This window comes from Anastrepha obliqua, chromosome 2 (genome assembly GCF_027943255.1).
Source record: "Anastrepha obliqua isolate idAnaObli1 chromosome 2, idAnaObli1_1.0, whole genome shotgun sequence".
NCBI lineage: Eukaryota > Metazoa > Arthropoda > Insecta > Diptera > Tephritidae > Anastrepha > Anastrepha obliqua.
In genome coordinates, this window is record NC_072893.1 from 8,751,770 (window position 1) to 8,778,782 (window position 27,013).

Here is a 27,013-nt window from a genome sequence, read left to right on the forward strand (position 1 = left end):
CAACGCAGAGGAGACTTTCCTCTCTTCTCTGCTGCTATCGCATCGAATACTTTCAGAGCCGGAGTGCTTGTATCCATTCAGACAACATGACCCAGCCAAAAAATAAATTCGTTTCTTACATGAAGTTATTTCAAATTTCTTCCTTAAAGTTTCAAACGTTAGCTGCCCCATCCATTTATTTCATCCCCTCCACCATATTTATTCCGATAGCCGTTATGGTGCAATCGAAATTAGTCAGGGAATGGTTTCACTTTCGATTACATCCCATTTCTTTGACATAAGGCTAATCAGGGGTACCTGGTCATAGCGACATTACAGGAAACTGCGAAGCGGACGAGGTGGCAAGGCAAGGGGCCTTAGAAGTAGTTTCCCCGTGAAAGGAGAGGATCGAGATTAACTTGCACTCTATTTCCTGGCCTCGCGTCAACTCTGGAAAAGTCCATAAACTTGTAAGGTCACGAAATCCTTGTGGAGGTCACGTGTGGATCGGAGGCATTCGAGGGATGTTCCGAGGATGACAAAACCTCAGCTCTCAAACTTCGTGTGTGTCCTCATGGGGCACTATCCGCGAGGTACGCCGTGAGACTTGTAATTATTTCAAGCCCTTTTCGCATCAGCTGTTTGGGAAATGAGATCAAATCATCTCAGCATCATCTCGTTAGATGCTCCGCTCTCGCAGGATTAAGATTTAAGCATCTTGGTTCTAACTTCTTTCCTACGGTTGCTGATGTAGCAGGCCTTGATACCAAAAATTTGATAAGAGCATAAAGCGGCTAACATTACCGCAAATTAGTCACCGTTCGTAAGCCACAAATACTCAAACCCCTCCTTCATCCCCTTCCCCCTCTCCTCTCTCTCCTTTCATCCTATGGGTTTCTTTCACCTCTTTTCCTTTGCAATGATACATATCATAAAGGATGAACTGAAACTCTTTGTCCAAGTGGGCCCACTTTCTGGGCAACCTTTATAGCCTAACCTAACCTCACCTGCCTCACCCAAAGTCACTTTCAGTATTCACTTTTAATTGCCCTTTCTATGTTTCTTTTCCTTAGGTAGAAATTTGATTGACCTCTGCCGACTCACTGAGCTACACATTTACACCGACAAATTCACATGTTTGGAAAATTTGATTCACATCACCTACAAAAATCCACTGCGAGTGCTAGTAATTCCCAATGATCAGGAAGTATTCTCCGAAAAATACGCGTTTGAAATGGTCAAAAACTTAAAGTATCTCGAAAAGCTTGTGGTCGAGTATAATCCCTGCAAATCTTGGCAATTGATTGGCACTTTACCCCTACTAAAGAAGCTTGTGATTTGGAATTTTGCTAATCAGGAATGTGACTCATCCGCAGAGAAACCCGATTTATATATTACGTGCGCTCCCAACCACGACAAAATCCTATTTGATGAACTGCGCAAAAGAAATCAATTGGAGGAGCTCACTTTCCATCATGGTAATCTATCTGAATTTCATCTAAACCGAATTTCTGAATTAAAAAGCTTGCGGATATTGAAATTTTGGTTCGGTTTTCCACGCAAAATCTCACTCGATATATTTAAAGAATTGATTAATTTGGAGGAGTTAGTTCTTGGCGCTCAGGAAATAATTCTAGAAGAATCACTCGAATTTATAAAAAATTGTCAAAAATTAAGAGTCATACGTTTTGGGGCCCCAGCTGGCATAAATGGGAACTTTATTTCGAACGTAAATGATATCGTAAGTAAACGGAAGTCGTCAACGGTTAAACATTTAACGCTTGGATTCAGCTCATTCATGAACGAAATGATCAGAGTGAGTACTGAAAAAGTTATACGCTACGTGAAATTCACTTAAAGGTAATGGTATTTCTTCATTTCTTTACTTTCTGCATCATTTTTAAGTTGGGCATGAAATCATTTGAGTTTATACGTAAGTTTAAAATTTAGATTTTATATAACTACATAGTATCTGATTGAATACGCCTTAAATTCTCATAACAAGTCATCAATCGAAGAGAAACACTGCAAATGAGGAAAGAGCTGACATTCCAATGGATAGCCCAAGCATTTGCAAAGTTGTTAGAGCGGTAAAGTCTCTTAAAAGTAACAAGGCACGAGAAGATCTCGCCTGAATTGTTGAAAAATTATCTCGTGGTCAGCGCGAGCTTATTCCACCTATTGATTTCGAAATTCTGGGAAACATGCCGCTTGCCTCATGAACTGCAGAAAGGCGTGATCGTGAAAATCCCTAAGGAAGGCAACTGACGAAATGTAAGAACTGGAGGGGCATTACCTTGCCCAATGTGATCAACAAAATAATCGCACAAATCATAAACAGAAGACTTTCCGCGATGCTGCAACCAGAACTCAGACAGGAACAGGCGAGCTTCAGAGCGAACCGTTAATGCTTCGACCACACCAACAGTCTTCGAGTTATCGGTTAAAAGTAAGTGGAGTGGAGGACCCCACCCTATCTCATCTTTCTTCCAAAAAGCGTTCGATAATTTACTTCACAGCGCTATTCGTAACGCCCCACAGTGCGGCCGATTCCCGAAAAGCTGGCCAAAACTCAAAAAAATAAGTAATTGATTCAAAATTTCTTACTCGGGGGTTGTCGGAGTCGCTGATTACGAATTTGATCTTAAAATTTTGAAAATCCACCCCCTTCCACCCCTATTGGCCACCCCCTCACGTGAAATAGCGTATATTCAAGAACATAATCAAGATGCATGTAAATTTATATGTTTTCGGGGTCGCAAGGTAGCAAGTGGTAGCAGCTGAATCTTGTTTTATTCAGTAACCATTACTTTTTTGAGTAACCTTTAATAGGTTTCAAAGCAGCATATGACGGCGTTGTATTACTATACAGTTTGAAAACTCAAATTTTATAAAAAAATTGCAAAAAATGTATCTATGTATTGCTGCAGCTAAAAATTTTGTGTCGAGGTATTGATATGTACTAAAGATTTCTCGTATTTTACTAACCTTCCGAAGATGATTCCATTTGGTTTTGTTCAATTTACTCCATTACAAAATCTTTCAAATGTGTACAACTTTCACTATTCATCGACAGTAATACGATGCTCAAACGAAGGCCACGTTGCGACTGAAAATACAGAGGATACTTAGGGTACAGGACGTTGCTATGAACGGTTTTCACTACTCAAGGCATTACTGTACCCAACGCAAAGACAAAAAAACTCTATCTAGAAACTTTTTTTTTCGACTTTTGGCCAGCTTTTTGGGAATCGGCCGCACTGTGCGCCCTCGAGTGCAGGGGGTCCCATCGCAACTGATTCAGCTCATCGATGCACTTTACACGGACGAAAGCTGTCGGATATGAAAAACTTCTGGTACAAAATATTAGCAGGTGTACGGCACGGACATCGTACATCGTTTTGGACGTTGCCATGAAAAACGCCACTTCATCTGGAGGCGGTATTACCAGGGGCAAGGGTCCCTAGCAGATCTTAACTATGCAAATGACATCTGTCTTCTGTCCCACAACTATCTTGACATGAAGGTGAAGATTCAAACAGTGCGAGAAGCAGCTGAGAAAGCCGGTCTGAAGATCAGTATCCAGAAAACCAAAGTCATGTGTATAAACGCAGGAAATACCTAAAACTTCTCAATTGATGGTATCGATCTCGCATACAATCTTTCTGCCATTAAGACTCGACGATTAAGGTCACTGGGTTCTACTTTCTTCGACAGCCTAGAGCAGTATCAATACTTGTAAGTGACTTAAACTTGCCAGTGTGCAAAAAATTTCAGCTGCAGGTAATCGATTATTTTGGAGAAACTCTGACGGAGCCATACAAACGTGGCGAGCTAGAATTTGCAAAACAGGACATGTCGTGGACCGATGAGGAGAAAAATGTGTTATTTTCGGACGAAAACCATTCAATGTCGATGATCCGACTTGTTTAAATTATTAGAAATATCGTTTGAAAAGCCTTGAGTATTCTTTCACCAAGCGAAACTTTTGAAGTGCCTCTTTGGTCGCGACCACAGAAAAAATGATTCATTACAATTCAATCCTCCCAAAATGAGAAGGGAGAACTAAGCTGACATGACTATAAAACATAACTGAAGGCTTTAGGAAGCTTAAAATAAAAAAACTGGAATAAGGTAGTCTTTGACGAGTTAAATGGGAGAGGATCGTTGAGGAAGCTATAGCTCACCGCGAGCTGTACTGCTGATGGGTGATGATGATAATGAACTCAGATGGCTACATAAATTTATAGAACAAAATCTTGATTAAATTTAAAGAGGTTGTAATGCCTCATTTTAGCTGACTAACGCAGACATATTTGTCTCACGTGGCAGTCGAAGTTGGCTTGAGGAGAAACAGATTCAAGTATTTGAGTGAAAATCACGGTCCCCGAACTTAAATCCGATCGAGGACATGTGGAGGATTATTCATCGTCGAGAATACACTGGAAGGTTTAAGCTTCAGTTCTTTAATAAGGTATGCAAAGTGGTTATGAGGGAATAGTCGCGAATTCCACTTTCGTACTATCAAAATGTCCTTGCTTCGATGCCAAAACGGACCTTTGAAGGGATAAATAAAACTAAGGACTGGACTTTCTATTCATTTTATGTAACCAATATTTGGCATGTTTTTCTGAATAATTTCTTTGTTGTGGAAGCAGTGCCTTTAATCGAATTTCCTATTAAATTTGGTTGTGTTTACAAAAGAAATAGTATTTCAAGTTCTCATTGTGTGTAAATTTTATTTTTTATTTTTTGAACTCCTAATGAAACTCGCTACAGATTGTAAACAAACTATGTTTTTTAGGGTTTTTATTCAAACTACTTCAGGAAAAACAAGGTGCTTTTAATTGAATTTCGCGGAGTGTATATGTATATGTGAATATGGACTTATTAATTAATTTATTGCTATTTCCAGGGTTTGTGTATTCGGACACCAGTTTTGCATATAACATTTTCGATCTTTGCTACGATATATGCTGGAAAAGAATCGTATGCGTCACATATAGAGGAAGCATTCGGTATGGGTTCAAAGTTCGCACAGAAATTTATGGAGTGAGTAGTTGCAAAATATGTGCTTGTATAGGGTCCGGCACTCGAAGTGTAACCAACTTCAGACCGCTCGCGTAGCTGATGCATGGGCATCAACTGTCTGTTAGTTGGTTAAATAACAGTCCAGAGTATTGTTCGCAAGCGTGCGGAAGCATTTGGCCGAGAGTAAACGCGAAACCAGAAAATCAGTAATGGATTTCAAACGGAAGCGATTATTCATGAGCTCGAGCTCCTTAAATTAAATGAAGTTTTTATTTATCGCACCATTACTCGTTACAATGATACTGGTAGCATAGCGAAACGTCATGGAGGTGGTCATAAAAAAACTGCACCGTCACGTGAAATGGTTCAAAACGTGAAGAAGTGACTTGAGCGAAATCCCCGACGTAGTGCCAATCAAATGGCGAAAGAACTGAAAATATCCGACCGTAGCACCCGCCGCATACTGAAAAATTATCTCAAAGTCAAGCCTTACAAGATAGAAAAGACGCATGCTCTCACACCAAAGTAGCAACAAGTCAGACTTGAGAGAGCGAAGGAGTTGCTTCGCTTGTGTTTTCCGACAAGAAAATTTTTCAAATTGATCAATTCTTAAACTCCCAAAACAATAGGGTTTATGGGTCGCTTGGCCACCAGCAGGCAGCATCCGCCACAGGTAATGGTTTGGCCACTGTAATCGCAGATGAGGGCTCTCCAATCGTTTTCATCGACCCTGGCGACAAGGTTAATGCGAAATATTATCGGGAAAGTATGCTGGAGGTTGCTTTGAAAATCATGGACGTTTCTTCAGGAGTCGGCACGGTCTCACAAAGCTCGATTGAACCAAGAATGGCTAACAAACTACGTTCCGAACTTCATAACGTACACACAATGGCTCTCAAATTCACCAGACGCCAATCCGATGAATTATTCCCATTAGGGCATTTTGAAGAGCAAGGTCCGATCTAAAAGATTTCACCAGTCTGAAGGCGCTGAAAAAAGCCATTGCCCGCGAGTGGGTCGGGCAGCTTGCGATTCGTTTCTGGAGAGTCTCAAGGCCATAGTCAAGGCAAAAGGTGGTCGAGCAACACACATTTTTTACTTTGAATAGAATAAAATTAATTTTCCAAACTAAATTTATGGCCCTTTTAATTGGTTACACTTCCAGTGCTGGGCCCTGCATATTTAGATAAATAACACTGTGTAACAAAAAAAAAACGAAATATACTTTTATGGAGACCTAGCACAACTTGTCGATATAGGAAAACTTAAGAAAATGGTATAGGCGAAATTTTTAATACATCCCCAAAATCTTATCTTATGGTCAAAAATCCGTCTTCCAGTAGGTTGATGTGAACAATCACTCCTAACTTCGCCAATTTCCATCCGATTTCTAATTTTTTTTTAGTTCGGGGGGTGTATTGGAAACTTCTCCTATACCATTTTTACCTACAAGTTGTGCTAGGTCTGCATAAAAGTATAATATCACTGTCGCACAGTGTAATAATTTTGTATTATCCTTTTCTTATATAATTAGCCTGAATTGGGTAACCGAAGAGACGGAATTTAACGATAAAATCTTTCCTGAATACGCAGTAAGGGCAGAGCCAGAGGAGGGAAAAGAAGAGTCAGAGGAGGGAAGTGAAGAGGACGAATAAGAACACAAGAGTTGAAAGAAAAGGGCCCTGAAATTTGATTTAAAAGATAAAGAGGTTATAAATAATTTGAATATTATACAGCAAAACGAAAAATAAAAAAAAAGCAAGCAAGACAAAACTTTTGTGTATCTCTTTTTTTGGATATTTGTGGTTTGGGTCTTGATGTTTTTCCACAAATGGAAGAACGTACATTCTCAAGCCGCCTCAAAACGACAGATGTTTTTTTATGAAAGGCTTTTTTATGAGGCAACCATAAGGAGATATTCATTAATTATTGGCCATACGAGAAGTGTATTTCGCATGATTGTCTTGTTGAAATTTCCAAATCACCGACAAATTATTTTCTGCATAAGGCAGCATTGCACTTTGAAGTATCTGAACGTACCTCACGTAGATAGATTAGATGGATTGGCCACATCATAAGAATGAACAACGAAAGAGTCCAAAAAAGGGTGTTTACTTTGCGTCCATTTGGAGGAAGAAAGTGAGACCGACCAAGAAAGAGATGGCTTGATGACTTAGAAGCAGACGTTCGAAGCGATGAACGTTCGCAATTGGAGAAATGAGACAAGAGAGAGACTGATTGGAGGAGAATTGTTGATGAAGCTATGGTCCACCACAGAGTATGAAGCTAAGAGAGAGCGAGAGAGATAGAGAGAGAGAGAAAGCATACTTGACCACATCCACATGACCTGCAATACGATGAAGTAGCTCGACATCGTTCCACGAAAAACAGCCCCCCACCATTATTGAGCCCTACTCGTGCTTTATGATTGGGGAGACGAATTTGGGATCGAATGCAGCATATTTTGGTCACCACACATGCGTCCTAACGTCTGGACCAACTGTATTTTCGTTTCATTGCTGAAAAAAATATAACACCACAGATTTTGAGTCCAGGATATGTGCTCTCGATTCGGCGTTGTCGTTGCGATGCTGTTACCAATAACTTCTTGAGTGCCAGTCGGCCGTGAAGCCCCATTTCTGTCAGTCGAAGCGCAACACTTCTTTTCGTTATTGACTTTTCCAGGTGAACAAAAATTGCTTGAAGGAAGTCCGCAGCTCTGTTTCTGCGATCCTGTAAACTAAATGATCATCCCATTGATCTGGCTAGTAGGCTTTCGCGCTTCTCTTCTGGGAGTTTTTTCTCCTGTTTTATACTCAGAAAAATATTTCAATGTATTAGAAACCAACGTTTTCGAAACGTGTAATTGTAGTCAAATAGCGCTTTAGGATAATCGTTTTTTAACCCTCCGTTAGGCATCCTTTTTAAACCCACCCTTAAGTTGGGCACCCTTGTCTGGCCTTTTTAGCCCTGTTCGAGAATCCTTTTTAAAAGGTTATATACGGAAGAAGCTACTAGGAAGCTCAAGACGTTAGCTATAATAGAAATATGTTAAATTCAATTCAAAAATATCTTAAAAATGAATAGTCCCATCTGGCCAGATCCGGGTGCCGAACGGAGGGTTAAGTTTATTTCTCACAAAAATATCAGTGCTCTTACTAAAACTCGAAAAATCAACGCGAACCCTTGAAGAGAAATAAATAAATGTGATCACAGCGAGAGCAAAGAGTACCGTTATGGCACCGTAGTCGATAAAATATGCACATAACATAACTTGAAAAGTTATAGGAATTCTACTATGAAACTTTCAGGAATTACTGACCTCAGGCCCAGCTATTAATGAAACATATTGTTAATGAGAGATTTAGAAAACAAATCAGTTTTTAAGAAATTAGCAAACAAAAGTTTTTCCATAGAAATTTTTAACAAAAAAACATTATTTACGAAGAACATTTTCAAAGAAAAGTGGTATTTTACAAAGAAAAAAATTTTAAATACATTTTATCAAAAAAGAAATTTTTACAAAGAAAAATTTTTATACAAAGAAACACTTTTTTAGTTTTTGATTAATATATTTTATCCAATATATTTTTTTACCAAGAAAAACTTTTTTTTAAGGAAAAGTTTTTAATTAATATATTTTATCCAAAAACATTTTTAACACATTTTTTTTACCAATAAATTTTTTTACCAAAATTATTTTTTTTAGTATTTACTTACTTTCTCACTCAGTTCTTACCTTCTCGGGAAGCATAAAAAACGCAAAATATTGAGAAAACTACCTTAAAAAATACATTTCCACAGAGATTTTTAACAAAAAAAAACTTTTTAGAAACTTTTTTTTTTAAATAATATATATGTATTAGGTGCGCAACTAAGTTCTCGATGTTTTTTCACAACTTTATTCTGAAAAAATGATTACAAGTGAATCATTGAAAGTATTGCTCATCGCTGGCTACTACTTTTTCCCATCGTTCTGGTAGATCTCGTATACCGTCGCGGTAAAACTGTTCATTTTTGAGGCTAGCCACGGGTCAAGCCATTTTTTGATGTCTTCATATGAATGGAATTGCTGGTCAGCTAGACCATGTGCCATCGATCGGAACAGGTGATAATCGGAGGGCGCAATATCTGGAGAATTCGGCGGGTGGGGCAAGATTTTCCATTTCAGTGTTTCCAGGTAGGTTCTAACGGATTCGGCAACGTGAGGCCGACCGTTATCATGCTGTAGAATCACTTTTCCATGCCTCTCCGCGTTTGCGGCCGCTTCTCGCGCAGTGCTCAGCTCAATCGCATCAATTGAAGTCGATTCCGATTCCCAGTGATGGTTTCGCTTGGTTTTAACAGTTCATAATAAATTACACCAACTTGGTCCCTCCAAATACATAGCACAACCTTCGCAGCGTGAATATTCGGCCGAGGCGACGACGTAGAAGCATGACCGGGTAGTCCCCATGACTTTCTTTTCTTTGGATTGCTGTAATGAATCCATTTTTCATCACCCGTAACGATGCGATGAAGAAAACTCTTCCTTTTTTGCCGTTGGAGCAGTTGTTCACAGGGGAAAAAGAAAAAACGACGTTCAACATTCCTTGGTTTTAACTCATAAGGAACCCAAGTTTCTGAATCATTCCCGAAGCATGCAATCGCTAGGAAATGGATTGACGGGTAACTCCTAATACTGAAGCAAGCTCTTCTTGCATTTGACACGGATCCTCATTGAGCAATGCCTCCAATTCAGCGTCTTCGAAGGTTCTTGGTCTTCCATTACGCGGACGGTCGTCAACATTAAAATCACCGTCTTTGAAGCGATGGAACCAATCTCGGCACGTTGTTTCACTTAAAGCAGCATCTCCATAAACTTTTTGTAGCTCCCGATGCGCTTCAACCGCCGTTTTTTTTCGAATGAAAGAATAAAATCAACTCTTCCCGCAATTGACGATTTTTCGGCACAAAATCAGACTTTTTCACAAAACCAAAACAAAATCACTAATGTTCGACACATTTAATTTACCATATCGCACTTGTTACGTTAAAGCGTAACAACTCAAAATTTCGAAATGTTAGTTTTTTACAAGAAAACAATGCACAGTGGTCATCTCTACCTACTGTAAAAATCGTTCAGTGGTTTGTCTAGTCTTTCCTTTAAAAAACCGTTATGACTCTCTCTTTGTTTTCAGAATGACTTCTTGTGTCTCAACTAAAGAGTTACATTTTTAGTTGTCTCCAAGTATTTGAACAAATTTGTATCACATAAAGTGTAACATTTTGAATTGTGCCTGTTTACAACCAAACGGTTTGTTTAAGTTGTTTAAGTTACGTGTTATTTCGGCTTATCACTCTTTAGTGTCATTAGGTAAGTTTATTCTACTGTGCTATATCGTATTGTTTCCATTATGATGGTAAATTCGTTACTGTGGTCATTTTGATAAAAAAATAAAGTTTTCTTAGTGTGTGCTTACATGGGGTAGTTATACAGGGTGGCTGATGAATTTTGCTACATTAAGAAACTCAAATAACTTTTTTTTTAGTGTATGGAATTCGTTTAATTTTCAATTTTCAAGTTGAAGGTCATTAAATTTTATTAAATGTAGCCTAACTAGTTTTAAAAATAATTGAATTTAAATGCCCCCCATGCTCGTTGACACAAGTGCGGCATCTTAGTAAAAAGTTGTTCATTGCTGCTTTGAGAGTTGCGACAGGAATAGCCGCAATTGTTGCCCGAATGGATTGTTTTAGTTCATCCAAATTTGTTTACTTTGTTTTATAAACTTCTTGTTTACATAAACCCCACAAGAAAAAGTCAGGTGCAGTAAGGTCAGGCGACCTGGGGGGCCAACGAAATTCGGAGTTTCTTCAAATCAGTTTATTGGGAAATTTTCGTCGCAACTCTGTCATAACAGTCTGGGCTATGTGAGACGTTGCCCCATCTTGTTGAAACCACACAGAGTTGAAAGGAATTCTGTTTCGGCGTAGTTCTGGATAGAAAAATTCTTTCAGCATTTTCAAATAACGGTCTCCAGTAACCGTAACGGTGTGACCATTTTCTTCAAAAAATAAGGCCCGACAATACAGCGTGAAGAAACCGCACACCACACTGTCTCGCGAAGAGGATGCAATTCCGTCTCGTGGAGTATCTGTGGGTTAGAAGTACTCCATATTCGACAATTTTGTTTGTTCACATTGCCGTTTAAATCGAAATGGGCCTCATCAGACATGAAAAGGCAGTTTAACATGTTTTGGTCTTCTTCCACCATTTGCAGAATCTTCTGGCAAAATTCCAAGCGAATCGGCAAGTCTGCTGCATTCAGTTTGTTAACCATTTGAATTTTGTAGGGAAATAAGTCTAAATCTTTGTGCATTATTGTTTGCAAAGACTGTCGGCTGACACCAAGTTGAGCAGATAAGCTTCTTGTTGAAACCCTTGGATTGCTTTGTATAGCTGCAGCTACAGCAGCGATCGTTTCCTCCGTCCGAACTGGTGGGTTTCGATGATAAGGCCTTCTTGTGACTGTTCCTTGCTCAGCAAAATTATTCACCAGTCTCATTATGGTCCATCTGCTCGGGGGATCGCCGTACCAAAACTACGGACTCCAGTGCGTGATAGCGGCGGACTATCCAAATTCTTGTTTGCGTGTCCCAGTTATCCATTTTAATAAATTTTAAACATCAATCTGCAAATTAAAACAAAAATGGAACAGATAACTTAAAAAGAAAAAAAGTTATTCAATTTTTTTTTGGTAGCGGCTTTCATCAGCCACCCTGTAAGTGTCACAATGTAAAAGATGAGTTAGCAAACAAACATGATTGTTTGTTTGATTCATTGCACAAAATTACTATCATGAAATTAAAACTATATAAATATTACCCTCGCAGGTTATTTTATAAAATACCTAATTTTTATTGTTGCTGTTTCAATGAGATGACGTGCCCAAACTTAGAACACTATGCCACTACAAAGGCTTTAATGGAATCAACCAATATAAGCGATGATAGTACTTTAGATCCATTTAGCGGCAGTTCAGAGGACGCTTTTTATCCGTCTGAAGTTATTGCGAGTAGTTCTTCCGAAATTTAGACACAGGAAACAGTTGCTAAAAAAGATGTTCCAGATACAAATCCCAAAACAAAAAGCAAAACCGTCAAAAACTTTTAAGAAACCCTGTACTCTCGTACACATCACAATCTTCTTCCAAAAAAATAATAATAATAATAATAAAAAAAAATACAGTCACCGTGTAAAGAAGAGCGTCGTTTCCATTGCAGGGAGAAAATATCAGAATCCTCACGCACTGAAATCTTCAATAAATTTTGGTCCACTGGTGACTTACAGAGGCAAAGGGAGTTTATAGCTAGACACAACACCATTTAAACCCAAGTACAGGTAATCCTGCACTGAAAGTCTTCGCAAATTAAATAACGCCTTTTTCTTGGAAATAGACTCAACGCAAATTAGAGTATGCAAGACCTTTTTCAAAGCAACTCTTGATATTAATAACAGAGTTATAGATACAGTCATAAAAAAAAGGCGAACAAGGATTTGTAGAGATTGACCTTCGTGGGAAGCATAAGAACCATCCGACTATAGGTACTGAAATTAAGAACAGTATAAAGGAATTTATAAAAAATATACCAAAAGTCGAATCCCATTACTTACGCGCTCAAACAACACGCCAGTTCATAGAAAGCGGCAAAAGTATTGGAGATCTATACATGGACTATAAAAAATTGCGAGAATCTGATAATTTAACTCCTGGAAGTAGAACTATGTTCTACAGGATATTCAAAGAAGATTTTAATATTTCATTTTTTAGGCCAAAAAAAGATCAATGTGATCTCTGCCAATCGTTTTTAAATTCAGATGAAAATGAAAGAAATGATCTGAACGAAATTTACACTTTACATCAAGGAGAAAAGGAATTATGCAGAAAAGAAAAAGATCTGGACAAACAAAAATGCAATGTAGCTGTATACGATCTACAGGCAGTTCTTTTATTGCCAAAAGGATTTTCCTCAAGCTTCTATTAAAAAAGTAAAATAAATTGTTATAATTTTACAATCAGTGACCTTAAAGCGAAGGTGGTAGATTGCTTTTTTTGGACTGAAACCGAAGGAAAGCGTGGTTCAAATGAAATAGGAACATGCGTACTTTTATATATTGAAAATCTTGTACAAAAGTCAGTCAATGTTCAAGATTTAGACTTAACATTCTATTCCGACAACTGCTGTGGACAGCAAAAAAATAAACACATAAATATTTAATTCAAGGCCACTCTCAAAATGAAGGAGATAACTTACATAGTGTAATAGAAAGACAAATAAAAAGACATTTAGGTAGCAAACCGATATATATACCAGATCAATATATCATGTTAATAGCAACCGCCAAAAAGACTGGCTCACCATACACAGTTCACGAATTATCGCATAATGAATTTTACGACCTGAAGTTACTACAAGAAGAATGGGGTCAAAATGGTTTTCTAAATGAGGCCAACCACAAAGTTAATTGGCGTAACATTAAAGTTCTACGCGTGGATAAGGACAACATTGACTCTTTTTTTTATAAAACATCGTATAAGGACACAGAGTTTATAAAAGTCAATGTACAAAAAAAACAACTTAAAGTCTACTGAATATTGGAATAGCTACAAGTAAGTTATTTTTATATTACAAATAATAGAAAAATATTATTGTTTAGCTTTATGAATGTCTTTTCTTTTATACCCTGGTAATTGTTATAATTTTTCAGAATCAATTTTTGTATGTGCATATTTATACTATTGATGATTAACCCTTTTTCGTTCTGAAAACATAACTGATTTTTTGTAAATTTTCAATTATTTCATTATTTGGAAAATTTGCCTTTATCAGAAGTTAAAAAACGAGATATAGGAGACCTGGTCAAAAAGAACATTATTCCAAAGAGTTTTTATGAGACATACTATAAAAACTTAATAGACACTTAATTTAAGTTTAATTCATTAATAATTTTTTTTTAATAAGCAATAACTTTTGTTTCGAATTACTGGAAATGAATAAATGTTAATAGTTTTTATTAAACATCAATAAATTGGCATTCCTGTATTTTATAAATAACATTTATAAATTCTAGTGAGAATTTTCAGTTAAACAGAGACAACTCAAAATAACACAACTAAGTGCATAAAAAAATTTCAGGAAAAGAGTAACAACTCAAAAATTTGTTATTTTAGCGCAACTACTAAACAAATAAGAATGAAACAACCGTCATATAGTTTTTAATGATATTTTCGTGCAAATACATATTTTTTTCCTTGTAATATATTATTAATATTTACAGAAACAGTTTTTCGTCTCTACTGAAAATGTTCAGATTTTGAGTTGTTACGCTTTAACGTAACAAGTGCGATATATATAGCGTGCGGATAAAGACGAATTTTTTAATGGAACCTGTTAGTTTTCTAAATAACTCGTTGCGGTAATCTTTATAAACTTATATATGTTACATATATGTATAGAATATATACAAAAATAGTAGCAGTTGTGAATTCAAGAAATTGTTTGCGCTTTTTTTACATTTTGTAACACAGTATAAAACGAAAAAGGACAATGGTAACAATACTCGACTTGCCTGACGAATGCTTGATAAACATTTGTAAGCGATTGGATCACGATAGCCAGTGTTGCCACTGGGTGAATGTGTGTAAAAGATTTCAGTACATCTACTATGGGTATTTCCATAACTGGACGGAAGTTAATGATTATTTAGCTCAAAACTTTGGTCACCTAATAGGCACCGACGATTTTCCCATGCAAATAATCAAGCGAATTAATTTATCGAAATCGAAGTGTTCTAAACGATTTTTAAACAAACTACGCAAATCTCATCCAGAGATTGAGGAAGCAAAACTCTTTTCGTTCACTGATCAGCATATGGCTGAGCTTTTGCCTTTGCCAAATCTGAAAGCTTTAATATGCATTGGCACCTACGATCTAAGTGGTAATTTTTTATACATCAATATTTTATTTTTTTACTTACATGTAAAGTTTATTGAGAGTTATGAGCTGTTTGCATGTACAAGGTGAAGTCCAAAATAAACAAGACTGGCGTTATAAAAATGTTTTTGATGGCGCTAACTTTTTAATGAGTTAGTGCGTTGGAAGTTACATCCCTAGCTGACTTCCAGTGAAAGTGGAGTGGTGGCGTTCGGTTCAGTGGTGTCAGTATGTTTGTGTCGTCGGTACAAAAATGGGTTTCAAACAAAGAGCTAATATAAAATTTCGTTTTAAAATCGGTTAAACGTTTACCGAAACATTTGAATTGATGAAAAAAGTGTATGGCGATGATTTTCTATCTCGTGCTCATGAGTTCATGAGTGGCTTACGCGTTTCAGAGATGGTTGTAAGGACATAAATGACAACAGACGGCCCAAAATCAGTAATTACCGAAAACTCCTTCAAAATTCTTCGTAAATTTATCAAAAATGAACCAAAATCGTCGTTAAAATTCATGGAATCGGAGTTGAATGACTCCAAAACATCGATTTATCCCATTTTAACTGATCATTTAGGCTTACGAAAGGTCTGTGCACGTTTCATTTCGCACAAATTAACTGAGGACCAAAATTGCTCTGAATTCAACATTCGAAGGACCTCATTAAAGAAACGACAAAAGACGAGAACTATCTTTACAACATTGTAACTGGTGACGAAAAGTGGTGTTTCCAACGTGAATCTGAAACCAAGTGTCAAAGTGCCGAATGGAAGGCCCCAGACGAGCCACCACTCAAACAATCACGTTTGAAGAAGTCCAAAATTAAGTCGATGCTCATTTGTTTTTACGAGTCCAAAGGAATTGTCCACAAGAACTTCGTGTCAATGGGCCAAACCGCGTTTTGAAGCGTTTGTTGTATCGCAATCGTCGAATTCGCTCTGAATATCGCAAAGAAGGAAGCTGACTGATTTTTTGACTTGATATCGCTCCCAGTGACTTCTACCTATTCGGAAAATTGCATTTGGCCATGAAAGGAAAACGTTTTGCGTCCATAGAGGCCATCCAAAAGACTTGTACCGACATCCCGAAGGACATTCCGGTCAATGACCTGAAACACTCTTTCGAAAAGCTTTTAAATCGCGCAAAACAGTATATTGAGGCCAGAGTGGACTATTTTGAATAAATAAACTCGAAGTTATCAGAACAAAGCTCCTGTCGTTTCTATTTTACCTCAGACTTGTTTATTTTGGACTTCACCTTGTATATGCATGCATAAGTATATAAGTATATTCATTTTCTAGTAAAAATATCAGTAATTCTTCAATAATTTCTTTTCCTTCCCCTTCACCCTCTTTCACCTCTTTTCCTTTGCAATGGTATCACAAAGGATGAACTGAAACTCTGTGTACAAGGGGGCTCACTTTCTGGGTGACCATTATAGCCTAACCTAACCTCACCTGCCCCACCCATAGTCACTTTCAGTATTCACTTTTAATTGCCCTTTCTCTGTTTCTTTTCCTTAGGTAGAAATTTGATTGACCTCTGCCGACTCACTGAGCTACACATTTACACCGACAAATTCATATATTCGGAAAATTTGATTCACACCACCTACCACAATCCACTGCGAGTGCTAGTAATTCCCAATGATCAGGAAGTATTCTCCGAAAAATACGCGTTTGAAATGGTCAAAAACTTAAAGTATCTCGAAAAGCTTGCGGTTGAGTATAATCCCTGCAAATCTTGGCAATTGATTGGCACTTTACCCCTACTAAAGAAGCTTGAGATTTGGGATTTCGTTATTCACGAATGTGATTCATGCGCAGAGAAACCCGGTTTATATGATACGTGCGCTCCCAACCACGACAAAATCTTATTTGATGAACTGCGCAAAAGAAATCAATTGGAGGAGCTCATTTTCTATGATGGTTATCTAACTGGATTTCATCTAAACGGAATTTCTGAATTGAGAAGCTTGCGGATATTGAAATTTTCGCGAGTTATTATATCACTCGAAGTCTTACACAAAGTCCCACTCGATATATTTAAAGATTTAATTAATTTGGAGGAGTTACATTTTGATGGCGGCCAGGAAATAATTCCAGAAGAATCACTCGAATTTATAAAAAATTGTCAAAAATTAAGAGTCATAAATTTTTGGTACGCAACTGGCATAAATTCGAACTTTATTTCGAACGCAAATGACATCGTAAGTAAACGGAAGTTGTCAATGGTTAAACCTTTAACGCTTGGATTCAGCTTTATCACGACCCAAAATGATAAGAGTGAGTACTGAAAAAGTTATACGCTACTGAAATTCACTTAAAGGTAATGGTATTTCTTCATTTACTTTCTGTGCCATGACAAAGCCACAGGTGGCTATTTTAAAGTACAACCTAATAGTTATGGCAATTTTGGCAACGTATGGATGCCTGGTTTGGTGGGAAGCTCTTCCGAAGGACTATAATATCACTAAACTGGGGAGGGTATAAAGAATTGCATGTATTGGCATCACCCGCTTAAGTAAAGCTTGCCCCAGTGTTGCTCAGAATGTCGGTTGGCACTTACTTCACATCGACTTTTACGTTATTTCCATTGCTGCTCAAAGTGCAATTAGGTTAAAGGGGCTTGGTATCTGGAGGCAATCTCTCAAAGAAGCATTTTAAGACAGTTAACATCGTATTTCTCTGAACTTCGTGCAGATCTCTCTATCCGCAAACTGGAGTTTGAGGGTCGTATCAGGGCAATCTTTCGAAGTGAACAGAGTTGAAACAAGACTTCACAGACGGCTTCAAGATGGCATCGGAAATCGGAACAAGGGTTTTCTCTAACTCCGCCAATGTATCTATTTTCTTTAAACTGCCAAAGACTGCAAGTATTTTTCGGACAGAAGTCTTTGCGATCCTGCAGGCATGTAAAATGCCTCGAAAACATGAGAGCGTGAGAGATATTAACATTTTTCCCTGATAGCCAGACCGCGATTAAAGCTCTGACAACACCATGGTGCAGATCCAAACTAGTCAACTCCGGTAAGGAGGAGATCAAATCTGTTGGGTGGTCAGGCAACATTTCTCTGATCTGGGTTCCAGGACATAGGAGCATAGAGGGATATGAAATTGCTCATGAACTTGCCAGAAAGGGGTCAACTGAATTGGTCTCAGAGACCTCCTACCCGGTTATTAGCATTCCCTTGACTGCTGTTAAAAGGAAATTGCACAACTTATTTTTCAAAAAAGCGCAGAAGAGCTCCATTTCTTCATTTGTTATTTCGAAAACTCTTTGGTCCCAGTATAATAGACACACGACACAGAAAGTCCCGGGAGACTCCACGCCATTTGGAAACTCCTAACTATGTTTACCAGTGTTTGGACGATCAGCACGAACGCGGAAAATCGCGATTAAGGTCACTGAGTTGTACTTTCTTCGACAGGCTGAAACAGTGCGCAAACCTAAATTCTACTAATATTCTCCATTACATCAACGGCTCTGACTGACAGTAGATGTCTGCTTGTTAGGGGTCTTATAATGGTATCAAAATAACGCTTTAGTGATACTTGGAGAGTACCAGAGGTAAACAAGAATAACCAAAAGTTATTTTCATGGCAAACATCTGCTACAATTGGGTCTGGTTTATCGATTAGCTTAGAAACACTTTAATCAAAATCAACTCTAACGGAGCCACACAAACGTGGGAAACTAGAATTTGCGAAACAGGACATGCCGTGGACCGATGAGGAGAAAAATATTTTCGGCCGAAACCCGTCAGTGTCCATGATCCGACTTGTTTAAATTATTAGAAATGTCGTTTGAAAAGCCTTGAGTATTCTTTCACCAATCGAAACTTTTAAGGTGACTCTTTGGTCGCGACCAGAGAAAAAATGATTCATTACAATTCAATGCTCACAAAATGCAAAGGCAGAACTAAGCTGACATGGCTATAAAATGTAACTGAAGGCTTTAGGAAGCTTAAAATAAAAAAAAACTGGAATAAGGTAGCCCTTGGCGAGTTAAATGGGAGAGACTCGTTGAGGAAGCTGCAGCTCACACCGAGCTGTACTGCTGATGGGTGACGATGATAATGAACTCAGATGGCTACATAAATTTATAGAACAAAGTTTTGATTAACTTTAAGGAGGATGTAATGCCTCATTTTTGCGGCCGCCGTAGCCGAATGGGTTGGTGCGTGACTACCATTCGGAAATCACAAAGAGAACATTGGTTCGAATCGCTGTGAAACCAAATTAATAAAAACATTTTTCTAATAGCGGTCGCCCCTCGGCAGGCAATGGCAAACCTCCGAGTGTATTTCTGCCATGAAAAAGCTCCTCATAAAAATATCTGCCGTTCGGAGTCGGCTTGAAACTGTAGGTCCCATTTTTGGAACAACATCAAGACGCACACCACAAATAGGAGGAGGAGCTCGGCCAAACACCCAAAAAGGGTGTACGCGCCAATTATATATATACAGCGTTTTTCAATAGGTGCGCTTCAACTTTTTTCCGATAGGGAGGGCGAACGACGCAATATTTTTTATTTTTCGCTTGTCATTTGTAAATTTCATTAGTATACATTTCATCATGGAACGCTACACACTTGAGCTGCAAGCTTTGCTTGAACTGAATTTTATTATAAAAATGCGTGTTCTGTTAAGAAAGTTTAAAGTCGAAAAATCATCTTCAGTGATGAAGCTCACTTTTGGCTCAATGGCAACAAGCAAAATATGCGTTACTGGGCAGAAAGCAATCCACACTTGATTCATGAGGCACCGTTGCATTCCGAAAAAATCACTGTTTGGTGCGGTTTACATGCCGGCGGCGTAATTGACCCATATTTTTTCGTTGACGAGAACGAACGCCACGTTACTGTGAATGGAAATCGATACCGCGACATGATAAACGATTATTTTTGGCCGCAATTGAATGGTATGGACTTAGACGACATGTGGTTTCAACAGGACGGGGCCACAAGCCACACAGCACACGCTACAATTGATTTGTTGAAGAGTAAGTTCGATGAGCGCATTATTTCCAGAAATGGACCGGTCGAATGGCCGCCGCGCTCGTGTGATTTGACGCCTCTAGACTATTTTCTTTGGGGTTATGTGAAGTCATTGGTCTACAGTAACAAACCGGCGACGATTTGTGAGCTCAGAGCCAATATTGAATGCGAAATTGCTGGAATTTCGGCCGACTTATGCAAAAGAGTGGTCGAAAATTGGGTTCAATGATTGGACTTCGTAAAACGTGCACGCGGTGGTCATGCAAAAGAAATCGAATTTCATACTTAAATGTAAATGTTCAAACTCGATAATAAAAAAAAATTAGTTAAAAAAGTCAAACCGTTTGTGTTTTATTCAAAAAAAAAAGTTGAAGCGCTCTTACTGAAAAACGCTTTATATAATGCCTCATTTTAGCTGGCTAACACAGACATACTTGCCAGCCGAAGTTGGCTTGAAGAGAAGCAGATTCAAGTATTTGAGTGGACATCACGGTCCCCGAACTTAAATCCGATCGAGCACATGTGGAGGATTATTCATCGTCGAGAATACACTGGAAGGTTTAAGCTTCAGTTCTTAATGGGGTATGCAAGGAATTGTCGCGAATTCCACTTTCGTACTATCAAAATGTTCTTGCTTCGATGCCAAAACGGGCTTTTGAAGTGATAAATAAAACTGAGGGCTGGACTTTCTATTCATTTTATGTAACCAATATTTGGCATGTTTTTCTGAATAATTTCTTTGTTGTGGAAGCAGTGCCTTTAATCGAATTTCCTATTAAATTTGGTTGTGTTTACAAAAGAAATAGTATTTCAAGTTCTCATTGTGTGTAAATTTTATTTTTTATTTTTTGAACTCCTAATGAAACTCGCTACAGATTGTAAACAAACTATGTTTTTTAGGGTTTTTATTCAAACTACTTCAGGAAAAACAAGGTGCCTTTATTTGAATTTCGCGGAGTGTATATGTATATGTGAATATGGACTTATTAATTAATTTATTGCTATTTCCAGGGTTTGTGTATTCGGACACCAGTTTTGCATATAAGAATTACGATCTTAAGAAGGAAATATGTTGCTGCAGAAGAATCGTATTTGAAAAGTGAAGAAGAATGTGTGAGCCAATCGGATGTGCAAGGCGATTTGTTGAAGAGGAAATTTTCAGTGTGAGTAGTTGCAAAATATTTACTTGTACAGGGTTCGGCACTCAAAGTGTAACCAACTTCAGACCGCTCGCGTAACTGATGCACGGGCATCAACTGTCTGTTAGTTGGCTAAATGACAGTCCAGAGTATAGTTTACAAGCGTGCGGAAGCATTTTGCCGAGAGTAAACGCGAAAGAAGAAAATCAGTAATGGACTTCAAACATAAGCGATTATTCATGAGCTCGAGCTACTTAAATTAAATAAAGTTGTTATTTATCGCACCATTACTCGTTACAATTATACTGGTAGCATAGCGAAACGTCATGGAGGTGGTCATCAAAAAACTGCACCGTCACGTGAAATGGTTCAAAACGTGAAGAAGTGACTTGAGCGAAATCCCCGACGTAGTGCCAATCAAATGGCGAAAGAACTGAAAATATCTGACCGTAGCACCCGCCGCATACTGAAAAATTATCTCAAAGTCAAGCCTTACAAGATCCAAAAGGCGCATGCTCTCACACCAAAGTAGCAACAAGTCAGACTTGAGAGAGCGAAGGAGTTGCTTCGCTTGTGTTTTCCGACAAGAAAATTTTTCAAATTTATCAATTCTTAAACTCCCAAAACAATAGGGTTTATGTGTGCCGACCGTTCATACGAGAATTTGAGTCATCGATTGGCCACCAGCAGGCAGCACCCGCTACAGGTAATGGTTTGGGCCACTGTAATCGCAGATCGGCGCTCTCCAATCGTTTTCATCGATCCTGGCGTCAAGGTAAATGCGAAATATTATCGGGAAAGTATTCTGGAGGTTGCTTTGAAGCCGTGGGCAGGCAAGTATTTCGGTGGCAGACCATGGACGTTTCAACAGGAGTCGGCACGCTCTCACAAAGCTCGATTGAACCATGAATGGCTAAAAAACTACGTTCCGAACTTCATAACGTCCACACTACGGCTCTCAAATTCACCAGACGCCAATCCGATAGATTATTGGGCCATCTGGTTAAGCAAGGTCTGAACTAAAAAATTCACCAGTCTCGAGGCGCTGAAAAAAGCCATTGTCCGAAAGTGGGCCAAAATACCTGCAAGTCACATTCGGGCAGCTTGAGATTCATTTCTGGACCGTCTCAAGGCCATAGTCAAGGCAAAAGGTGGTCGAGCAACACATTTTTTACTTTGAATCAAACAAAAGTAATTTTCCAACCTAAATTTACGACCCTTTTAATTGGTTACACTTCGAGTGCCCGGGCCTGTATATGTAGATAAAGAACACTTTGTAACAAAAAAAAAACTAAATATACTTTTATGGAGACCTAGCACAACTTGTAGGTATAGAAAAACTTAAGAAAATGGTATAGGAGAAATTTTCCATACACCCCCAAAATCTTATTTTATGGCCAAAAATAATATGCATATGTGCTTATAATGACACTTATTATCATTTTCATGCCTCGAAAGCCGCCCTCATTCCCATTTAGCGTCAGCTATACGTACATACAAAAGTAGTAAAAAAATAAAATCTTAAAACTCACACAACTCTATGAATTTTCAGCCAATTACAATAAAATATAGCTTATTCGACGCAAAATCAAATTTACTATAATATTAGTGTACTAAAAAAATCCTCAATATCGGATAATATCGTAAAAATGATGTCAAAGTTGAAAAAATAGAGAAAAAATCAAAAAATTCCAAATACTTTCGTCTACAGCCTCGTCAGTTATCATTTCAGAAAAATTGTCAATACACTGTCGAAAAGGCTTGTTTTTGTTCTTTCCAACTAAAGAAAAATATTAGAAATCGGATAGAAGTTGGCGAAGTTAGGAGTGATTGTTCACATCAACCTACTGAAAAACGGTTTTTTGACCATAAAATAAAATTTTGGGGTTGTTTAGAAAATTTCTCCTATACCATTTTTCTTAGTTTTACTACACCTACAAGTCACTGTCACACAGTCTAATAATTTTTTATTATCCTTTTCTTATACAATTAGCATGAATATGGTAGCTGAAGAGAGGGAAGTTGACATGGAAATCATAGCTAGAATGGCAGCAAGGGCAGAGTTAGAAGATGCATGTGAAAAAAACGAATAAGAACACAACAGTTGAAGGAAAAGGGCCCTGAAATTTGATTTAAAAGATAAAGAGGTTATAAATAATTTTAATATTATGCAGTAATCAACTAATAGCAAAATGCAAAATAAACAAAAAAACAAGCAAGACAAAACTTTTGTGTATTTTTTTTCTGGATGTTTGTGGTGTGCGTTTTGATGTTTTTCCATAAATGGAGGGACCTACATTTTAAAGCACCTCCAAACGGCAGATGGTTTTTTATGAAAAGCCTTTTGATGAGGCAACAATAAGGCAACATTCATTAATATTTTGTTGAAAAGCCTTTTTGCTTTATTACTGCTGCACAGCGTATTAGCATTGATATTATTGTATTAAACCTTTGCAACATTCAACAGGAATTGTGAATCCATGATGCTGATCCCATTTTTCCCCCTCTTGTTCACTACCCTCGAGAGCATAGGGCGTCGACAAGACTTGTCTTGTGTTGGTTTCGTTAATCTATATTATTTGATTTCTGACAGGGCGGGTGATTGGGAACTTCGCTAAAGCGGTCGCCCGCTTCATCTTGCTGATGCCACTGATGAAATATGTAATTGCGTGTTTTTCTTTGTTTTTTTGCTTGTTCTAGCAGCCACAATGCAAATAATGCGCAGACTATTGTGCGGCAGTAAGGATAGAAAGGATAAGTTTTTGGGGTTGAGGAATGGTATTGGAGGATTGCAAAGGACCGTGCTTTATGTGGGATTCGAGCTCACAACCTCTGGGATGGCAGGCTAGTGCACTTATGCTAGACTACCGAGGCCGCTGATCCCATAACTGATCCAAATTTGTGATATTCTGCTTACTGAGGGCATTTTTTACGTTACTCCAAAGATGTTCCATTGAATTTTAGGCGACACTCAAGGATAACAAACCGAAAACAATGATCAAACTGTTTTCGGAATAACTTTTTGGCCATACGAGAAGTGTGCTTCGCATGATTGTCTTGTTGAAATTTCAAAATCACCGACAAATTCTTTTCTGCATAAGGCAGCATTGCATTTTGAAGTATCTGAACGTACTTGACGTAGATAGATTAGATGGATTGGCCACATCATAAGAATGAACAACGAAAGAATCCAAACAAGGGTGTTTACTTTGCGTCCATTTGGAGGGAGAAAGACTGGCCGACCAAGAAAGAGATGGCTTGATGACTTCGAAGCAGACGTTCGAAGCGATGAACGTTCGCAATTGGAGAAATGAGACAAGAGAGAGACTGATTGGAGGAGAATTGTTGATGAAGCTATGGTCCACCACAGAGTGTGAAGCTAAGAGAGAGAGAGAGAACGTACTTGACCACATCCATATGACCTGCAATACGATGAAGTAGCTCCACACCGTTCCACGAAAAACAGCCTCACGCCATTATTGAGCCTCACCCGTGCTTTATGATTGAGGAGACGAATTTGGATAAACTGTATTTATTTTCGATTCCTTGGCGGAAAAAAATATAACACCGCTGATTTTGAGTCCTGGGCATGTGCTCTCGATTCGGCATTGTCATTGCGATGCTGTTACCAATAACTTCTTGCATGCCAGTCGGCCGTGAAGCGCTGCTTCTGTCAGGCGAAGCGCAACTCCTCTTTTCGTTATTGGCTTTTCCAGGTTAACAAAAATTTCTTGAAGGAAGTCAGCAGGTCTGTTTCTGCGATCCTGTTTTAATAAACTAATGATCATCCCATTAATCTGGCTAGTAGGCTTTCGCGCTTCTCTTCTGGGAGCTTTTTCTCTTGTTTTATACTCAGAAAAATGTTTCAATGTATTAGAAACCAACGTTTGTGTTCAAATAGCGCTGTAGGATAATCGTTTCTTAACCCCCCGTTAGGCATCCTTTTTAAACCCACCCTTCAGTTGGGCACCCTTGTCTGGCCTTTTTTCGCCCTGTTCGAGGATCCTTTTTAAAATGTTATATCCGGAAGAAGCTACCAGGAAGCTCAAGACGTTAGCTATAATAAAAATATGTTAAATTCAATTCAGAAATATGTTAAAAATGAATAGGCCCGTCTGGCCAGATCCGGATGCCCAACGGAAGGTTAAGTTTATTTGTCACAAAAATATCAGTGATCTTACTAAAAATCGAAAGATCAACGCGAATCCTTCAAGAGAAATAAATAAAGTGATCACAGCGAGCGCAGAGAGTACCGTTATGGCACCGTAGTCGATAAAATATTCACATAACATAACTCGAAAAGTTATGGGTATTCTACTATGAAACTTTCAGGAGTTATTGAGCACAGTCCCAGCTATTAATGAAAAATATTGTTAATGAGAGATTTAGAAAAAAATCAGTTTTTAAGAAATTAGCGAACAAAATTTTTTCCATAGAAATTTTTAAGAAAAAAACATTATTTACGAAGAACATTTTCAAAGAAAAGTGGTATTTTACAAAGAAAAAAATTTTAAATACATTTTATCCCGAAAAATGTTTAACAAACAATATATAAAAAAATTTTTTACGAACAACATTTTCAAAGAAAAGTGATATTTTACTCAGCAAAAACTTTTAAATATATTTTATCAAAAACGAAATTTTTACAAAGAAAAACTTTTTTAGTTTTTGATTAATATATTTTATCCAGAAACATTTTTAACACATTTTTTTTACCAATAAATTTTTTTACCACAATAATTTTTTTTAGTATTTAGAGTAGAATGGGGTAAGATAGGTCTTTTTTTTTTTGGAGAGCTGTTGCTACGGTGTTTTTCCATTGATTTTGAAAAATAAGCAAGATTTTGAAAGGTTATTTATCTGCTAACATTTTGGTTATACTAACTTATGTTTGGCTAAATATTTTGGAAGCTGCATTCAATAAGACAAAGGTACTTTTTTTCGATATTTTCAAAGTCGGAGGGCACGATAGGTCACTATATGTAACTTTTATTTATAGAGTATGAACACTGCACATGTTATTAGGAAGTTTTCTTTAATTCATCACGCGAGCACGTAATGTTTCGAACAGAATTTTAAATTGTTTAGAGGCTGATCGAACACTAGCGCCATCTCGGACTGCCGCGATTGCGTTTTTTACGTCCTCTTCACTTCGTTTCGGCGTTTTTCGCACATAATTACGCACCATTTTGCTGCAAAAACAATTAAAACTTATTTTATTCAATTAAAAGTAGTGACCTATAATGCCCCCAGGCGGCTGACCTATAGTGCCCCCAAGCACATGTTTTATGTTAGTGTCGATATTTTTTTTTTAAAACAAAAATATCAAAAAACTAACACATTATTCGTGTTCAGTATTATTTTCTACGTAAAATAAAATCCACCTGACAAATATTTACACACATTAATTGCACTGCACCGTAGAATAAAAAAAATGCTATGTCGGAGAAAAGCTCACAAAAAACAAAACGACGTCAGAACTAGGATAACTAATCAATGGTGACGGCCGAAATAACAGTCGCCAAGGTTGTTCCCCACCACGTATTCAATTCACATAAGACGAGTGACCTCTGCAAAAACAGTGCGACGAAAACCCCACCTACCTATTGTGCCCCCATACCTATCTTACCCCATTCTACTCTACTTACTTTCCTCAGTTCTTACCTTCTCGTGAAGCATAAAAAACGCAAAATATTGAAAAAAACTACCAAAAAATACATTTCCACAGAGACTTTTAACAAAAAAAAATTTTAGGAACTTTTGAAAAAAAATAGTGTTTACAAGAAAAATTTTTTTTTTTAAATATATTAGGTACGCATCTAAGTTCTCGCTGTTTTTTCACTACTTTATTCTGAAAAAATGGTTACAAGTGAATCATTGAAAGTATTGC

General features: G+C 37.7%; 1 protein-coding gene across 3 annotated transcripts in view; it reads left to right on the forward strand.

The window, feature by feature from the left end:
* LOC129236752 (uncharacterized) overlaps positions 1-23,349 on the forward strand; it is a 90,276-nt gene extending 66,927 nt beyond the window's left edge. For all 3 annotated transcript variants that reach the window (XM_054870948.1, XM_054870946.1, XM_054870947.1), the window contains exons 4-5: positions 20,996-21,147; positions 23,117-23,349. In XM_054870948.1, the coding sequence (XP_054726923.1) occupies positions 20,996-21,147; positions 23,117-23,216 (252 nt within the window). In that variant the 3' untranslated portion in view covers positions 23,217-23,349. The remainder of the gene's footprint in view (positions 1-20,995; positions 21,148-23,116) is intronic.
* Positions 23,350-27,013: the final 3,664 nt, after the last annotated feature.